Here is a 14,810-nt window from a genome sequence, read left to right on the forward strand (position 1 = left end):
AGTTACTTCCGAGATACAATGGAGGTACAGGCATTGGGTAAATTCACCCATTCCAAATGGGAGAAATTGGGCAAAATGAAAAGACTACAGGTCCCATGCAAGTCCAAAATCCAGCAGGGCAGTCAAATATTAAAGTTCCAAAAAGATCTCTTTTGAATCCATGTCTCACATCAAGGTCATGCTGATGCAACAGGTAGGTTCCCATGGTCTTGGGCAGCTCTGGCCCTATGCCTTTGCAGGGTACAGCTCCACTCCTGGCTGCTTTCACAGGCATTGAGTGTCTGCCGCTTTTCCTGGTACATGGTGAGCTGTTGGTGGATCTACCATTCTGGGGTCTGGAGGGCAGTGGGCCTCATCTGACAGCTCCATCAGGCAGTGCCCCAGTGGGAACTCTGTGTGGAGTCTTCCCACCTTACATTTTCCTTCCATACTGCCCAAGCAGAGGTTCTCCATGAGGGCTCCACTCCTGCAGCATACCTCTGCCTGGACATTCAAGCATTTCCATACATCCTCTGAAATCTAAGTGGAGGTTCCCAAACCTCAATTCTTGACTTCTGTGCATCCACAGGCTCAACACCATGTGGAAGCTGCAAGGCTGGGGCTTGCACCTTCTGAAGCTATGGCCCAAGCTGTACCCTTTTAGCCACGCTGGAGCAGCTGGGCTCTAGGGCGCCAAATCCTGAGGCTGCACATTGCAGGAGAGCCCTGGACCTGGCCCAGGAAAACATTTTTTCCCTCCTAGACCTCTGGGCCTGTGATGGGAGGCGTTTCCAAGAAGGTCTCTGACATGCCCTGGAGACATTTTCCCCCATTGTCTTGAGGATTAGCATTTGGCTCCTCCTTACTTATGCCAATTTCTGCTGCAGCTTGAATTTCTCCCCAGAAAATGAGTTTTTATTTTTCTATCACATCATCAGGCTGCAAATTTTGTTAACTTTTTTTTTCCAAGCCAAATTGTATCCAGCTTTATTAAAGATACTTTCCATAAACAATCATGGTGTTTCAGGAAGGACATGGGCAGACAATCATTAACAGTATACAACAACTTTCAAACTCCCGGGATTCTTCAATGGACTACCAAAAAGAAAGTCACTATAAAACCCAATGAAGTCTTCATCTGATGCTCCGAACAGGGAAAGTTTAGAGTGAGGGTTGACGCTTCACATTCAGCATGTTGTTTAACAGCTTTTCACAAGCCGACCCTGACTTTCAGGAAGTGAAATGAAAATGGCAGAATTTATCTGAAGATTCACAATCTAGAAATGGAACCACTGCTCTTTTGACAGGTGCCATCTCAGTGGCATCACTGGAAAGTCCAGATTGTCTGACACACTGGTAACCAATGACTAGGGGGTCAGGTCCCAACAGATGTCTGGGCTTAAGGCAGTTAAGTCTATGCTGAAAGGTGGAAAGGGAGAAGAGGACATAAAAACAAATTTGTTTTTCCATACCACAAGGCTTTTGTGCCAAGGTAGCCATGTGTGTCAAAAGTAGGGAATCCCTCTTCCTGGGAGCTAAAAGGAAGTCTCTCAAAAATAGAAGTTAAAGGTGTTTACCCCACATCAATCCAGCTTCGGAGACATTCTATTAGTGACATATGGCCCTTCCCCCAAAAACAACAATGAAGTGTTCTGTTGTTGTTTTAAAAAAATAAATATTTAAAAAAAATAAAATAAAATTCTGCATTTTTATAAAACTTGATAAAAAATAGTACTTCAAACTGTATAGTCACCAGATGTACACACAGTTATCAAAAATGCACACACTTCACTTGGCATCTCCAGCACCTTCCGCTTTCTGTGCCTGGTCTGTTTTGGCGTCTCCATTTTCTGCGTTATTCCCCTCCTTGCCAGCATCAGCTTTTCCCTTTTTCCCTTTGGGTAGCTTCTCTCCCTTCTTTGCAGGGGCCTTTTTATGCTTGGGCTCCGGCTTTGGAAAAGCAGGTTTAGCAGACAAGCTCGCGGATCTTCTCTGTGGTTCGTCCTTCATCTTGACTTTATCTTCTTTAACATCCCCTTCAGCCTTTCTCTTGGGCATGGTGGCGGCGACGATGGTATCGGGACTAGGCACTGGGCGCAGGATGCAGCGGCGCGGGGTTTGGTCGGTCCGGGGATCGTTCTCGCCTCTTCTTCCTCCAAACTTTGTGAACTTTTGTCATTTCCAGGAGGGAAAGTAGGTCCAATCATTCTCCAAAAACACAAATGACATATTCTCCAGGGCTCTGCCTAAGGCAGCGGCATTTAGGGTGCAGGGGTGCCCTGGAGCAGGAGAGGCCAGGGCAGATGGGTGTGACTCTTCTCCCTCCCTCCCTCGATTTGTGTTCAGAAGTGAGTATCTTCATAGACTTACGATGCTAAACTGAATATCAATCTAGTCTCGAAGAAGGAGTTCAGGGAAGCTTGAATGGGGGAAGCGGCCATTTCTTTCTTCCTTATCGTCACCGCCTCCTAGAAGTGGCAAGGTAAGACGGCCAAGGCATAGGCCTGGGGCCAGCCTGGCTTGGTTAGACCCTGACAGTTTTGTCAAAGCAGGGAGGATTTCAGAGAGACGGGAAGTCGGGCAGGAGGGTGTCCATGATGACTACGGGCTTTCCAATGTTTTTCTACTCCTGAGAGATTTCACTGACAAGTGAAATGTGGCTGTTTTGGGAACAGTCCAAAATACTAAGTGTCCCCAGTAGGCAAGGCAGCACTGCCACCTAGAGGAATTGTGAGACACTACAGCCTTGTTCTTCCAACCAACGTGTGCAAACCAGCGTGTACAAAAGATGAAGAGGAGAGAAGGGGGCCAGGGGTTCGCTTATCAACTTTGAGAACCAATCGGGACGCCTAAAGGCAAAAATGGACAACAAGTGAGGCTTGGTTTTGAAGCTTTCTTTTTTATTTTTATTTTTTCCTTAGATGGAGTCTCACTCTGTCACCCAGGCTGGAGTGCAATGGTGCAGTCTGGTCTCACTGCAACCTCCGCCTCTCGGATTCAAGCGATTCTCCTGCCTCAGCCTTCCAAGTAGCTGGGCTTACAGGAGCGTGCCACCATGCCTGGCTAATTTTTTTTGTATTTTCAGTAGAGAAGGGGTTTCACCATGTTGTCCAGGCTGGTCTCAAACTCCGCTGGCCTCCACCTACCAAAGTGCTGGGATTACAAGAGTGAGCCACCACACCCGGCCAATTATTATATTTCTTGTTTATTAACTGTCTTCTCCCTTAGAATGTAAGTTCCACAAGGTTAGAGATTTTTGTCTGTCCTGTTCATTGCTGTATCCAAAGCAATTACAATAGTATTCGGCATATAATAGGTACTTAGCAAACTTTTAATGAATGAACGAACCCAAAACAGAGAATTCTGACCAACCACCTCCTCGTTCAGAGGGAAAACAGAGGCCCAAGAAGAAAGGTGACGTTTCTAAGCAGAACTGGAACTACAACTCAGGTCCCCCAGGCCAGGGCACTTCCTACATACCAATAATGTATGTTTCACCTACTCTCGGCCCACGCACTCATTTCTCACAAGATGGAAATAACCCTCAAAACTAAAATGTATTACTTCTTCTCCTCTTTATTCTATTTTTTTTTTTAAGACAGTCTCACTCTGTCACCCAGGCTGGAGTGCAGTGGCACAATCTCGGCTCACCACAACCTCTGCCTCCCAGGTTCAAGCGACTCTCCTGCCCTGCCTCCAGAGTACCTGGGATTACAGGTGTGCCCCATCATGCCCAGCTAAGTTTTGTATTTTTAGTAGAGATGGGGTTTCACCATGTTGTCCAGGCTGGTCTCGAACTCTTGACCTCAGGTGATCCGCTCACCTCAGCCTCCCAAAGTGCTGGGATTACAGCCATTAGCCACTGTACCTAGCCAAAATGTATTACTTCTCCTAGGATTGTTTTTATTTTTTTAAAGTATCTCTACCCAAAAGTATAACGTTGGACTTGGGAACACCATAAACAGGTTGTTGGAGAAGCTATTGGGAAGTGGGGAGCCTTGGTGGAAATCCCCAAATCATACCTTGGCCTATGCTGTCTTAGGGATGAGGCTTATCCTAGAGAAAATACCTCACTAACAGAGCCTTCAAGAAGGGTCCTTTTCCTTAGAGAATAAAGGGTACTTTCCCTAAAGTTTTACTTTTATTTTTTTAAGAGATGAGGTCTCACTCTGTTGTCCAGGCTGGAGTGCAAGGCATGATTACAGCTCACTACAGCCTCAAACTTCTGAAGGTCTCAAGCGATCCTCCTGCCTCAGCCTTCCAAATAGCTGAAATTCCAAGCATGAGCCACTGCACCAGGTGACTTTCCCTAGTTTTAAATGGAAGAGGCTCCTAACCACGAATGTAATGACTAACTACTGCCTGACCCACTCCCACCCCAGTCTCAGGAGTCACCCAAAATTTCCTCTTTATAATAATTATCACAAATGCATGTAACTTGGGAGAAATGGCAGAGTTTTACATTTTGATTCTCATTGGATTTTTGTGTCAAACTTGTGAGGGAAACTCCTTCTCCCCATTACAAAGAAAACAAGCTAGGGCCAGGCTGGGTGGCTCACATCTGTAATCCCAGCACTTTGGGAGGCCAAGGCAGATGGATCACTTGAGGTCAGGAGTTTGAGACCAGCCTGGCTAACATGGCAAAATCCCATCTCTACTAAAAATACAAAAATTGGCCTGGCCAGGCTTGGCGGTGCGTGCATGTAATCCCAGCTACTCCAGAGGCTGAGGCAGGAGAAATGCTCGAACCTAGGAGGTGGAGGTTGCAGTGATCCAAGATTGTGCCACTGCACTGTAGCCTGGGTGACAGAGTGAGACTCTGTCTAAAAAAAAAAGAAAAAGAAAAAGAAAAAGAAAACAGGGGCTTAGGGGCTGACTTAGTTGAGTTGAGATGCTGACTGTCCAAGCTTTTTTGATTCCTCCACACACAGTGCTCTGTCTTTTTATGATTTTTCCTGTTTTTGTATACAGACGTTTGCTTTTTTTTTTTTTTTTTTTTTTTTTGAGACAGTCTTGTTCTGTTGCCAGACTGGAGTGCGATGCAGGATCTTGGCTCACTGCAAGCTCCACCTCCCGGGTTCATGCCATTCTCCTGCCTCAGCCTCCCGAGTAGCTGGGACTACAGACGCCCGCCACTGCGCCTGCCTAATTTTTTGTATTTTTAGTAGAGACAGGGTTTCACGGTGTTAGCCAGGATGGTCTTGATCTCCTGACCTCGTGATCCATCCGCCTCGGCCTCCCAAAGTGCTGGGATTACAGGCGTGAGCCACCGCGCCCGGCCTTTTATTTATTTTTTTAATTATTATTTTTTTTGAGACCGGGTCTGAATTTGTTACCCAGCCTGGAGTGCAGTGACATGATGATAGCTCACTGCAGTCTCGATTTCCTGGGCTCAAGTGACCCTTCTGCCTCAGCCTCTTGAGTAGCTGGGACTATAGGCATGTACCATCACGCCTGGCTAACTTCAAAAAAGTTTCTTTGTAGACATAGATTCTCGCCATGTTGCCCAGTCTGGTCTCAAACTCCTGGCTTCAAGCAATCCACCTGCCTTGGCCTCCCAAAGTGCTGGAATTACAGGCATGAGAATTTGTGATAGGAAAAGAGTATACAGACTTGAAAAAAAAAATAGAATGTTTAGAAATGAAAAATAACTATTCATGAGCCAGGCACAGTGGCTCAAACCTGTAATCTGAGCTACTCAGGAGGCTGAGGCAGAAGGATTGCTTGAACCCAGGAGTTTGAAACCAGCCTGGGCAATGGTGAGAACCTGCCTCAAAAACAAAACAGAAACACACAACTCATGGCTAAGTGAAACAGAAGGCAACATCTGGATCATTCTTAGCTCATAGAGAGAAATAACCAGTCATTATGTAACAGGAAAGAAAAATACTCAAACTTTAAAATTCAAATAGCAGCAAGAGTGAAAAAGCCTGATTCTGTACTTGGAAAGAATTTAAATGCAAATCAACTTTCACTTGTTACACCAAAGTTCTAATTCAAAAGTAAATTACGCTAGAGGTTTTTCAAGGCACTTTCTGGAAGTGATCATTCACAGATTTTTTTTCAAACTTTATGCATCATATTTAACTGCTTATGCAAAGTGAAGTCTTTTTTTTTTTTTTTTTTTTTTTTTTTTTTTTTTTTTTTGAGGAGTCTCACTCTGTTGCCCAGGCTGGAGTGCAGTGGTGCGATCTCTGCTCACTGCAAGCTCTGCCTCCTGGGTTCTCGCCATTCTCCTGCCTCAGTCTCCCGAGTAGCTGGGACTACAGGTGCCCTCCACCACGCCAGGCAAATTTTTTGTATTTTTAGTAGAGACGGGTTTTCACCGTGTTAGCCAGAATGGTCTCAATCTCCTGACCTCGTGATCCGCCCATCTCGGCCTCCCAAAGTGCTGGGATTACAGGCATGAGCCACCACGCCCGGCATGAAGTCTGATTTTTAAAAATACACATAAAGTTTACTGTCTGAAATATATATATATATATTTATATATATATATATATTTTAGACAGAGTCTTGCTCTGTCACCCAGGCTGGAGTGCAGTAGCACAATCTTAGCTCACTGCAACTTCTGTATTCTAGATTCAAGCAATTCTCGTGTCTCAGCCTCCCTAGTAGCTGGGACTACAGGCACGCACCACTACACCCAGCTAATTTTTGTATTTTTAGTAGAGACAGGGTTTCACCATATTGGTCAGGCTGGTCTCAAACTCCTGACCTCAGGTGATCAACCCGCTTCAGTCTCCCCAAGTGCTGGGATTACAAGCATGAGCCACTGTGCCCAGCCCCGTCTGAACCATTTTATGTGTAAAATTCACTAGTATTAATTTTCACAGTGTTGGGAAACCAATCTCCAGAACTTTTGCATCACGCAAAACACAAACTCTAGATCCATTAGTGCAGTGGTCCCCAACCTTTTTGGCACCAGGGATTGGCTTTGTGGAAGACAATTTTTCCACAGATCAGAAGCAGGGGGTGTGGGGTGCTTTTGAGATGATTTAAGTGCATTACATTTGTTTTTAAAATTGAGACAGGGTCTCACTGTGTCATCCAGGCTGGGGTGCAGTGGCACAATCACATTTCACTGCAGCCTCAACCTCCCAGGCTCAAGCAACCCTCCAACCTCAGCTTCCTGAGCAGCTGGGACCACAGGCATGTACCACCAGACCCAGCTAATTTTTTGTATTTTTTGGCAGAGATGAGGTTTTGCCATGTTCAGGTCTCGAACTCCTGAGCTCAAGCGATCTGCCTGCCTTGGCCTCCTAGAGTGCTGGGATTACAGGTGTGAGCCACCGTGTAAAGCACATTACATTTACTGTGCACTTTATTTCTATTACTAGTACATTGTAATACATAATGAAATGATTATACAGCTCACCATAATGTAGAATCAGTGGGAGCCCTGAGCTTGTTTTCCTGTACTAGACGGTCCCATCTGGGGGTGATGGGAGACAGTGACAGATCATCAGGCATTAGACTCTCATAGGAAGTGCATAACCTAGACCCCTTACATGGGCAGTTCACAATAGGGTTCACCTAATGCTGCCACTGATCTGACAGGAGGTGGAGCTCAGGCAAGTGATAGAGAGAGGCTGTAAATACAGAAGCTCCGCTCGTTCGCCCACCCACTGCTCACCTCCTGCCATGTTGCCTGGTGCCTAGCAGGCCACGGACCCCTGGGGGTTGGGGGCCCCTGTATTAGGTAACTACTCCCCATTTTCCCCTATCCCCAGCTCCTGGCAACCACTATCCTACTTTCTGCTTCTATAGATTTGACTACTCTAGATGCATCATACAATAGAATCATACGCTTTGTTACTGTCTTATTTCACCTAGCATAATGTCTTCAAGGTTTGTCCACATTATAGCTTATGTCAGCATTTCCTATATTCTTATGGCTGAATAATATCCCACTGTATGTATATGCCATATTTATCAACAGGTTCTCATTCTCTCACCCAGGCTGGAGTGCACTGTGGCGTGATCATGGCTCACTCAGCCTCGACCTCCTGGGCCCAAGCAATCCTCCCACCTCAGCCTCCTGAGTAGCTGGGACTACAGGTGTGTGCCACCATGCCCAGCTAATTATTTTTTTTTGTATTTTTTGTGGAGACAGGGTTTCACCTTGTTGCCCAGGGTGGTCTTGAACTCCTGGGCTCAAACAATCCTGCATCAGCCTGCCTCCCAGAATGTTAGGAATACACATGAGCCACCACGCCTGGCCTGCTATATTGATCTGTTCATGCATTGATAGACATTTGGGTTGCTTTTGGTTTTGGCTATTGCAAATAATGCTTCTACACAGTTACATAAATATCTGTTCAAGACCCTTTCAATTCTTTTGGATCTATACCCAGAAGTTGAATTGCTGGATCACAGAGTAACTGTGTTTTTAATTTTTTGAGCACAGGTGAGTTTTTCACAGCACATGCAGCATTTTACATTCCTGCCAACAGTGCACAAGGGCTCTCATTTCTGCACGTCCTTGCCAACACTTACTTTCTGTAATAGCCATCCTAATGGGCATTTGTCTATAGAAATGTGTGCTTAAAGTAACTGAGTGTGGTTTGCTAACACACTCAGGACAGTATCTGTCACAGGGTAAACTTTGTTTCTTGAAAAAATACACAAATCAGCAGTTTACAAGTTGGAAATAGTCTTAATACTGTAAGTTATATGGCCACATGGTAATTGCTTTAACAAAGCTCTAAAACACTGCGTTACTACCAAGTGGCAACTCAAACTTTAAGGGAAAGGTTCCCTTGATCTTTGAGCTTGACAGATGAGTAAGACTATCCAGGAAATGACATTCCACAAAGCAGATGAAATACCAAGTTCAGAGGTTGTCATGGAGATGTAAAAAGAAACATTTTAAAATTCAGTATCACTGAAGGTGGCAGGCAATGAAGCTAGTGCTCACTATATTCCAAGTGATGATGGGATTTTGTCTACAATATTTTCTTCCTAATCTTTAAAAATATGGCTTCGTTTCCTGCAACTGGTTTCTGAGTACTTCAGATTTATGCTGTTTCATGGTGAAGTTTTTTAAAGACCTAATTTTACCCCCTTATTCAAGTGAGGAAGTAAAACACAAAGAGGGCTGCAATGACATAACTCAGTCTTCCAGTTCAGAGCCAGCTGGAACTGAAACTCCAATCTAGGGTTTTGTTTACTATTCCAACAGAACTTTATCAGGTCTCATCATTCATTTTCAGCCTTTAGAGTGAGAGGATTCTTAAAAGAATGGTATACTTTTGTAAAGACTAAAAAATCCCTTTGCATTAATGCAGTGCTTTGTTTTTTTCAAAGTGTTTTTCATCGGCACAATCTCCAGATGTTACCATGTGCCTCCTCTGCCACACATCTTAATTTTCTTGAACAAGAGCACTTTTGTTCTAGTTCCAACAGTTTCTCTAACACTATTCTCTAATAAAAACAGTCTGCAAAGCTTAATCCCAACCAAAAGCAATCAAAACCGAATTGGAAACAGATACACTATGAATGCAGGAACACTATATTTATTAGGTCAATAATTCATTTTTAGCAATACAAGTACAGAATAATATCACAATGCTGGTTACAAACATACTTAGTATGGTTTAATAGTTACAAATAACAGTGGGCACTACAAGTTGGTGAGAATGGTATGAAAGGTCATCCTGACACAATGAAGAACTGTCTTCAAAAATCTATTTAATGACCTTAGATATTTCTATAGAAATTATTGTGGCACTATTAGTGGGGATTTTCACGTAAAGATTGTTAGTGTTTTGCTTTTAACTGTCACATTAAGAACTTTTAATTTTGAGCCTATTAAACTAAAATCCCCTGATGCTTAATAAAGTATAAAAATAGTACTGACCTGGTAATATTTAATAAAATGTAGCATCCATTCACATCATAAAAGTAGAACTAAACTGAAGTTCTAGTTACCATGGCAAAATATCTTCCCATAAAAGGAATATACAGAAATGAGTAATGTTACACAAACAGTACCTGCAATGGTTATTTAGTGATCCAACACTTAACTGTGCACCACAAACCAAGTTTTCTAGATATCTATATATAGCATATATTTTTAATCTTAAATTTTACTCTTGAAAAACATGTGCACTTCAACAAACTCACTAAGGCCACTCATGCTATAGATACCTAGGATTGCAATTAAAGAACAGTATTATGCAATAAGTCCTAAAGCACACTCCTTCTGATTATCAACAGGGTAAAACCAGTTTTCTGCCTAAAACATTCCTGAGATTTATGGACAAAAGAAGTAGTGTTGAAGCTGGAGATTAATCCAAATGTCATATTAACAACAAAAAATTTCCTAGCCAGGCGTGGTGGCAGGAGCCTATAATCCCAGCTACTCGGGAGGCTGAGGCAGGAGAATTGCCTGAACCTGGAAGGCGGAGGTTGCAGTGAGCCAAGACAGTGCCATTGCCCTCCCAGCCTGGGCAATAACAGCGAAGCTCTGTCTCAAAAAAAAAAAAAAAAAAAAAAAAAGAATTTCCTGGCAACTAAGGTCCTCCACAGCCAAGAGGTGAAATACACATTCACTTTTAAAGCAAAGGTAAAGAATTGTACTTATAAATTAGTGTTTTTCCAGTAGTAACTTTGCCACCCAGAAAAAAAAAAAAAAAAAAAAAAAAAAAAAAAGGAGCAGCAAGGCTACAAATTCTAGGGAAAACATTAAAAGTGGCAGTTAACGATATCTGTTATGAGCAAATCATTATTTCTACGTATAAAGTTTCAGCCAAAGGCTTCAATCATGTTTCGGCATGTGTTTACTGAGTTTTCTGTCTGTACTATTAAGGAGCAGCCAAACGGCACCTTCATTATTTCTAAGATTGCAGCCTCTGTACTTAATTTTCATAAAATTATAAACTCTTCCCAACAGGCTAGTAACAAAGGTCTTTCCCAAATCCTTTATTTTCACAAATGAAAAAATACCTGGGCAGGGGTTACTACAAAGCAATAGTGAGTCACCTTTTAACCAGGCAGAGACAGAGAGCTGATGGTAATAAGGGTCTCAATCCCTTTGGCAAAGTCAGCTTTGAGGACCCATAAAGACTATGCTCTAAAAATTCCAATTGGCTCTATTAAATGGAATGCAGGCATGAATGGCCACCTGAGCGACACATGCGAGTGCTGACGGAGCTCCCTGATGCACCCAACTGGAGTAGCACCGAACTTTAGGAAAAGACTGGGTAGAAGAGAAGAGTCAGAGAAGGATGAGACCAAAGGCCCCTAATTTAACATGACTTTGCTGAACCTCCAGAAAAATCTTTAAGTTGGCCAGGGCTTCCTTACATACCTCACCATATGTAAAAAGTTTGTGCAAGTTAACTTATTGTGAGATAAATTTTATTATTTTCAGATTTTTAAAAAACCCAATAAATCACAGTGGCACAGATCTAACTTATCTAAACATCCCTACTTAAAGGATGAATCTTACACTTAAAGTCATAGGGTATTATTCTTCATTAGAACCAGAAATAATAGCATATTAAGTCATATCCCTAACTAAAAATGGCAATCTGTTTTCTTAGCTAGTGTATGCACAAAAGTATATGGATTTACAAAAAAAACTACATTAAAGCAGTGGCGATAAGGAGAAATTGCCAATAATGATGTTTCAAAAAACATAACTGGCTGCCAACTGACATTATCACCCTGTGATCCTAGGCTTCTACACACCATGTTGTTTTATCACTGAGTGTGAGCTAAGTTGAGTTCAAACTGAGTTAGGGAGGATGAGGCTGTAGGTCATTTGTTTATTTTTATCCTAGGAAATGCTGTATGTGCACAAAACCAAAAAATACAGATTGAAAAAAAAAAAAACTTCATATGGAAACACGTTTCAAAATATTTATTGAAAAACAATTTACCATGACATTCCTATACCACAAACATACCACTGGATTCTAAATAACCAATAAAAGTATACAAAGCCTATCCTGAAAATATCTTTGGAGGTATTAAATATATAGGCCCATGAGGATAGAGCTGAGTAACTTAAAAATGTTAGTCCTTGGTCACAAAGACTATTTGGTAATTAATAAAGAAGTGCCTCTTGACATTAGACTGCAATTAACTGAGGGGTGGGGGGGGGGGCAGCTTCATAAACTGCAAGTACATCAACTTACTCTTTCCAAAATTTAAAAAGAAAATAATTCAATTTGAGGAATAAACTCAGGTTTCTAAATCACACAGTTATCATCTTAGGGTGTGGGCATGCTTCATCTCTTTCAGTACATCCCCCAACCAACCCCCTCCTAGAGAACTTAAATGCACTGGCTCAAAACTAATAGGACTGCAAATAACAGCTTCAAACAAGGTTGGGAAGTTGAAAAAAGTGCTTAAAATATTAATAAAATTTGAAATCTACAATTTTTCTGTACTCAATGTGGCAGACAGCTTAGATTTTTTTCCCCTCTCACCCAACATGTATGTTAAAAGAAAACTAAAATTCCACACACATCCATTCACCCACAGACTACTCCAAGCATTAGCTAAGAGCAACATCTTTAACAGCCAAGTCATGAACCCCTGAAAATAGGGGGGGAGCCCAGATTCTTAACTATAGAAGCATCAGATGGGCTACTACAGTAAGAATTGAGGTAACAGCAAAATACCTTTTTGTTTCTTGAATTGCTACATGTCACAAATTCTTAAATTTGATTATTACCTCATAATTAAATAACCTGACTGGCTTACAAAAAAATCAAATCAAAACCCAATAAACAGAAAGACAAGTTAGTGAAATAGTTGTATTATTAGGGGATCTTTCCATTTGACTCCTAGATTTCAAATGAAACGACCTAGTTGTATTACTATTTACCATAAAAATGGAGGGTTTTCTAAGACTTATTTTTGGGCATTCATTTTCATTAATCTCTATAAACCATACAGTAACCTAACATTTCCATCTGAACATGAACTTTTTCATGACTCACAGTCACTATACTTGTTAACTGCATTGATTACTAGGGCAACATTTAAAATGAGGGGGATGGCTGCAGCCAATATTTATAGACTTGCTTATGGCACTGCCATCTGTGTACCTTGACTAAAAATATGCCATTGAAATTGCCAAACTTCCCTAATTTGGTATCTATTACATAATTTTTGCATTATCCTTTTTCATTATACATCTAAATGAAATCATTCTACTGATAAAAGTATACATAGGATCTAAAATAATCATCTAAAGCCTCTGGTCCAATTAACCACCTTCTACATAAGGCTGGTCCTTTTTAGATCCTCCTGGTCCTGTTAGCAAATGCTATCAGAGCATCTTACACTGTTGTACCAAAAAAAAAAAAAAAAAAAAAAAAAAAAAAAAAAAAAAAAAAAAAAAAAAAAAAAAGTCAGAAGTGCTGGTCTATCAGATTTTCTGTTACTTACAGATCAACACTGGTCCAGTTCAGATGAATCTGACAGTCCTTTCCTTGTAATACAGAGTGGTTGTATCCACTTATCTGGGCAAGGTAGCCAAATATAAGTCAGGATGTCCCTCTTTTATTAGTACTTGTATTAACTTTTCTATACTGCATATAAAGATTTTCCCATAAAATTCCTTTACCCTACAGTATTGAATACCTCCACATGGAAGAATTACATATTAAAAAGTTGTTAAAATCATCCTTACATAATAAGAATGCAACTCTTTTAAACTCTTAAATAGTTTTATTTAGGGGTGTGTTTTATTCTTTCAGGCTTTCTGCAAAATGAATTTTTTAAAAACAAAAAAAAAATATTTCCTGTTGTTTGTTCTACGAGGTTGAAAATGTGGGCCAGACTACTTACACATGCGGTACATGCTGAATATAACTGAATATATGCTTATTCCTACAGACACTCTGCAAGATAGGGATCACCCAAAATAGGGTCTTCAATGGACTGGACCAGTGTTTCAATGCAAATTCCAGCCCCCCAAAACAACATGGTTTTGATTTCACAGTATGAATTCCCTGGAATCCGGGAAAAGGTAATTGGTTAACTGAGGTCCTCTCTCAGCAGCTCGGTCCCTCAACATTCTGAGAAATCAGGAAGGACTGCACCACTTCTTCAGTGGACTGGGGGCTGGTGTTGACATCTTCAAGAGCATCTGTCACTGAATACTGCCGATCTCGCAACCGGTTCCAGTTAGACAGAACATTGTGATATTCAAACACTTTCTCATAATTTCCAATGGAGTTGTAAAGTTTAATGAGACCTCGATAATCATATTCTAGTCCACTGTAGCCTTCACCAAAAAGTTTCTTCCCTGAAAGTAACAAAAAAGGAAAAAAAAAAAAAAAAAAAGAAAGCACAAAAGCACAAATAATGAGATAACAAGCAATTTCTATAGTAGGAACAAGTTCAATTCTTTAAACAGGGAGGCTTAGGTTTATTCCCCTGCAAGGAATAGATGTAATTCTTGTATTAGCATCCCCCAAATCAGTCCATGAGCTATCACTAAGACTTCAAAAAAATTTTCTCTTGTCTAAAGAAGTTGGCCTCATTAGAACAGAATTATAAAAATTCATGGTTTGAAGGAACTGTTTTAAAGAGATCTCAAAGAAGAACAGCAGCATCTCTAACAACAGAAAAATACACATGCACAGGCCAGTCATGGTGGCTCATGCCTGTAATCCCAGCACTTTGGGCCAAGGTGGGTGGATCACCTGAGGTCAAGAGTTAGAGACCAGCCTGGCCAACATAGTGAAACCCCATCTCTACTAAAAATACAAAAATTAGCTGGGCATGGTGGCGCATGCTTGTAATCCCAGCTACTGGAGAGGCTGAGGCATGAGAACCACTTGAACCCAGGAGGCAGAGGTTGCAGT

At 41.5% G+C, this 14,810-nt stretch overlaps 1 protein-coding gene and 1 pseudogene across 3 annotated transcripts in view; both read right to left on the reverse strand.

The window, feature by feature from the left end:
- Positions 1 to 1,767: 1,767 nt before the first annotated feature.
- Positions 1,768 to 2,037, reverse strand: LOC104662947 (annotated as a pseudogene).
- A 7,444-nt stretch (positions 2,038 to 9,481) lies between these two features.
- APPBP2 (amyloid beta precursor protein binding protein 2) overlaps positions 9,482 to 14,810 on the reverse strand; it is an 81,314-nt gene continuing 75,985 nt past the window's right edge. For all 3 annotated transcript variants that reach the window (XM_010364083.2, XM_030923576.1, XM_030923575.1), the window contains one exon: positions 9,482 to 14,248. In XM_010364083.2, coding sequence (XP_010362385.1) covers positions 13,995 to 14,248 — 254 coding nt within the window. In that variant the 3' untranslated portion in view covers positions 9,482 to 13,994. The remainder of the gene's footprint in view (positions 14,249 to 14,810) is intronic.

This window comes from Rhinopithecus roxellana, chromosome 19 (assembly GCF_007565055.1).
Source record: "Rhinopithecus roxellana isolate Shanxi Qingling chromosome 19, ASM756505v1, whole genome shotgun sequence".
Classification (NCBI taxonomy): Eukaryota; Metazoa; Chordata; class Mammalia; order Primates; family Cercopithecidae; genus Rhinopithecus; species Rhinopithecus roxellana.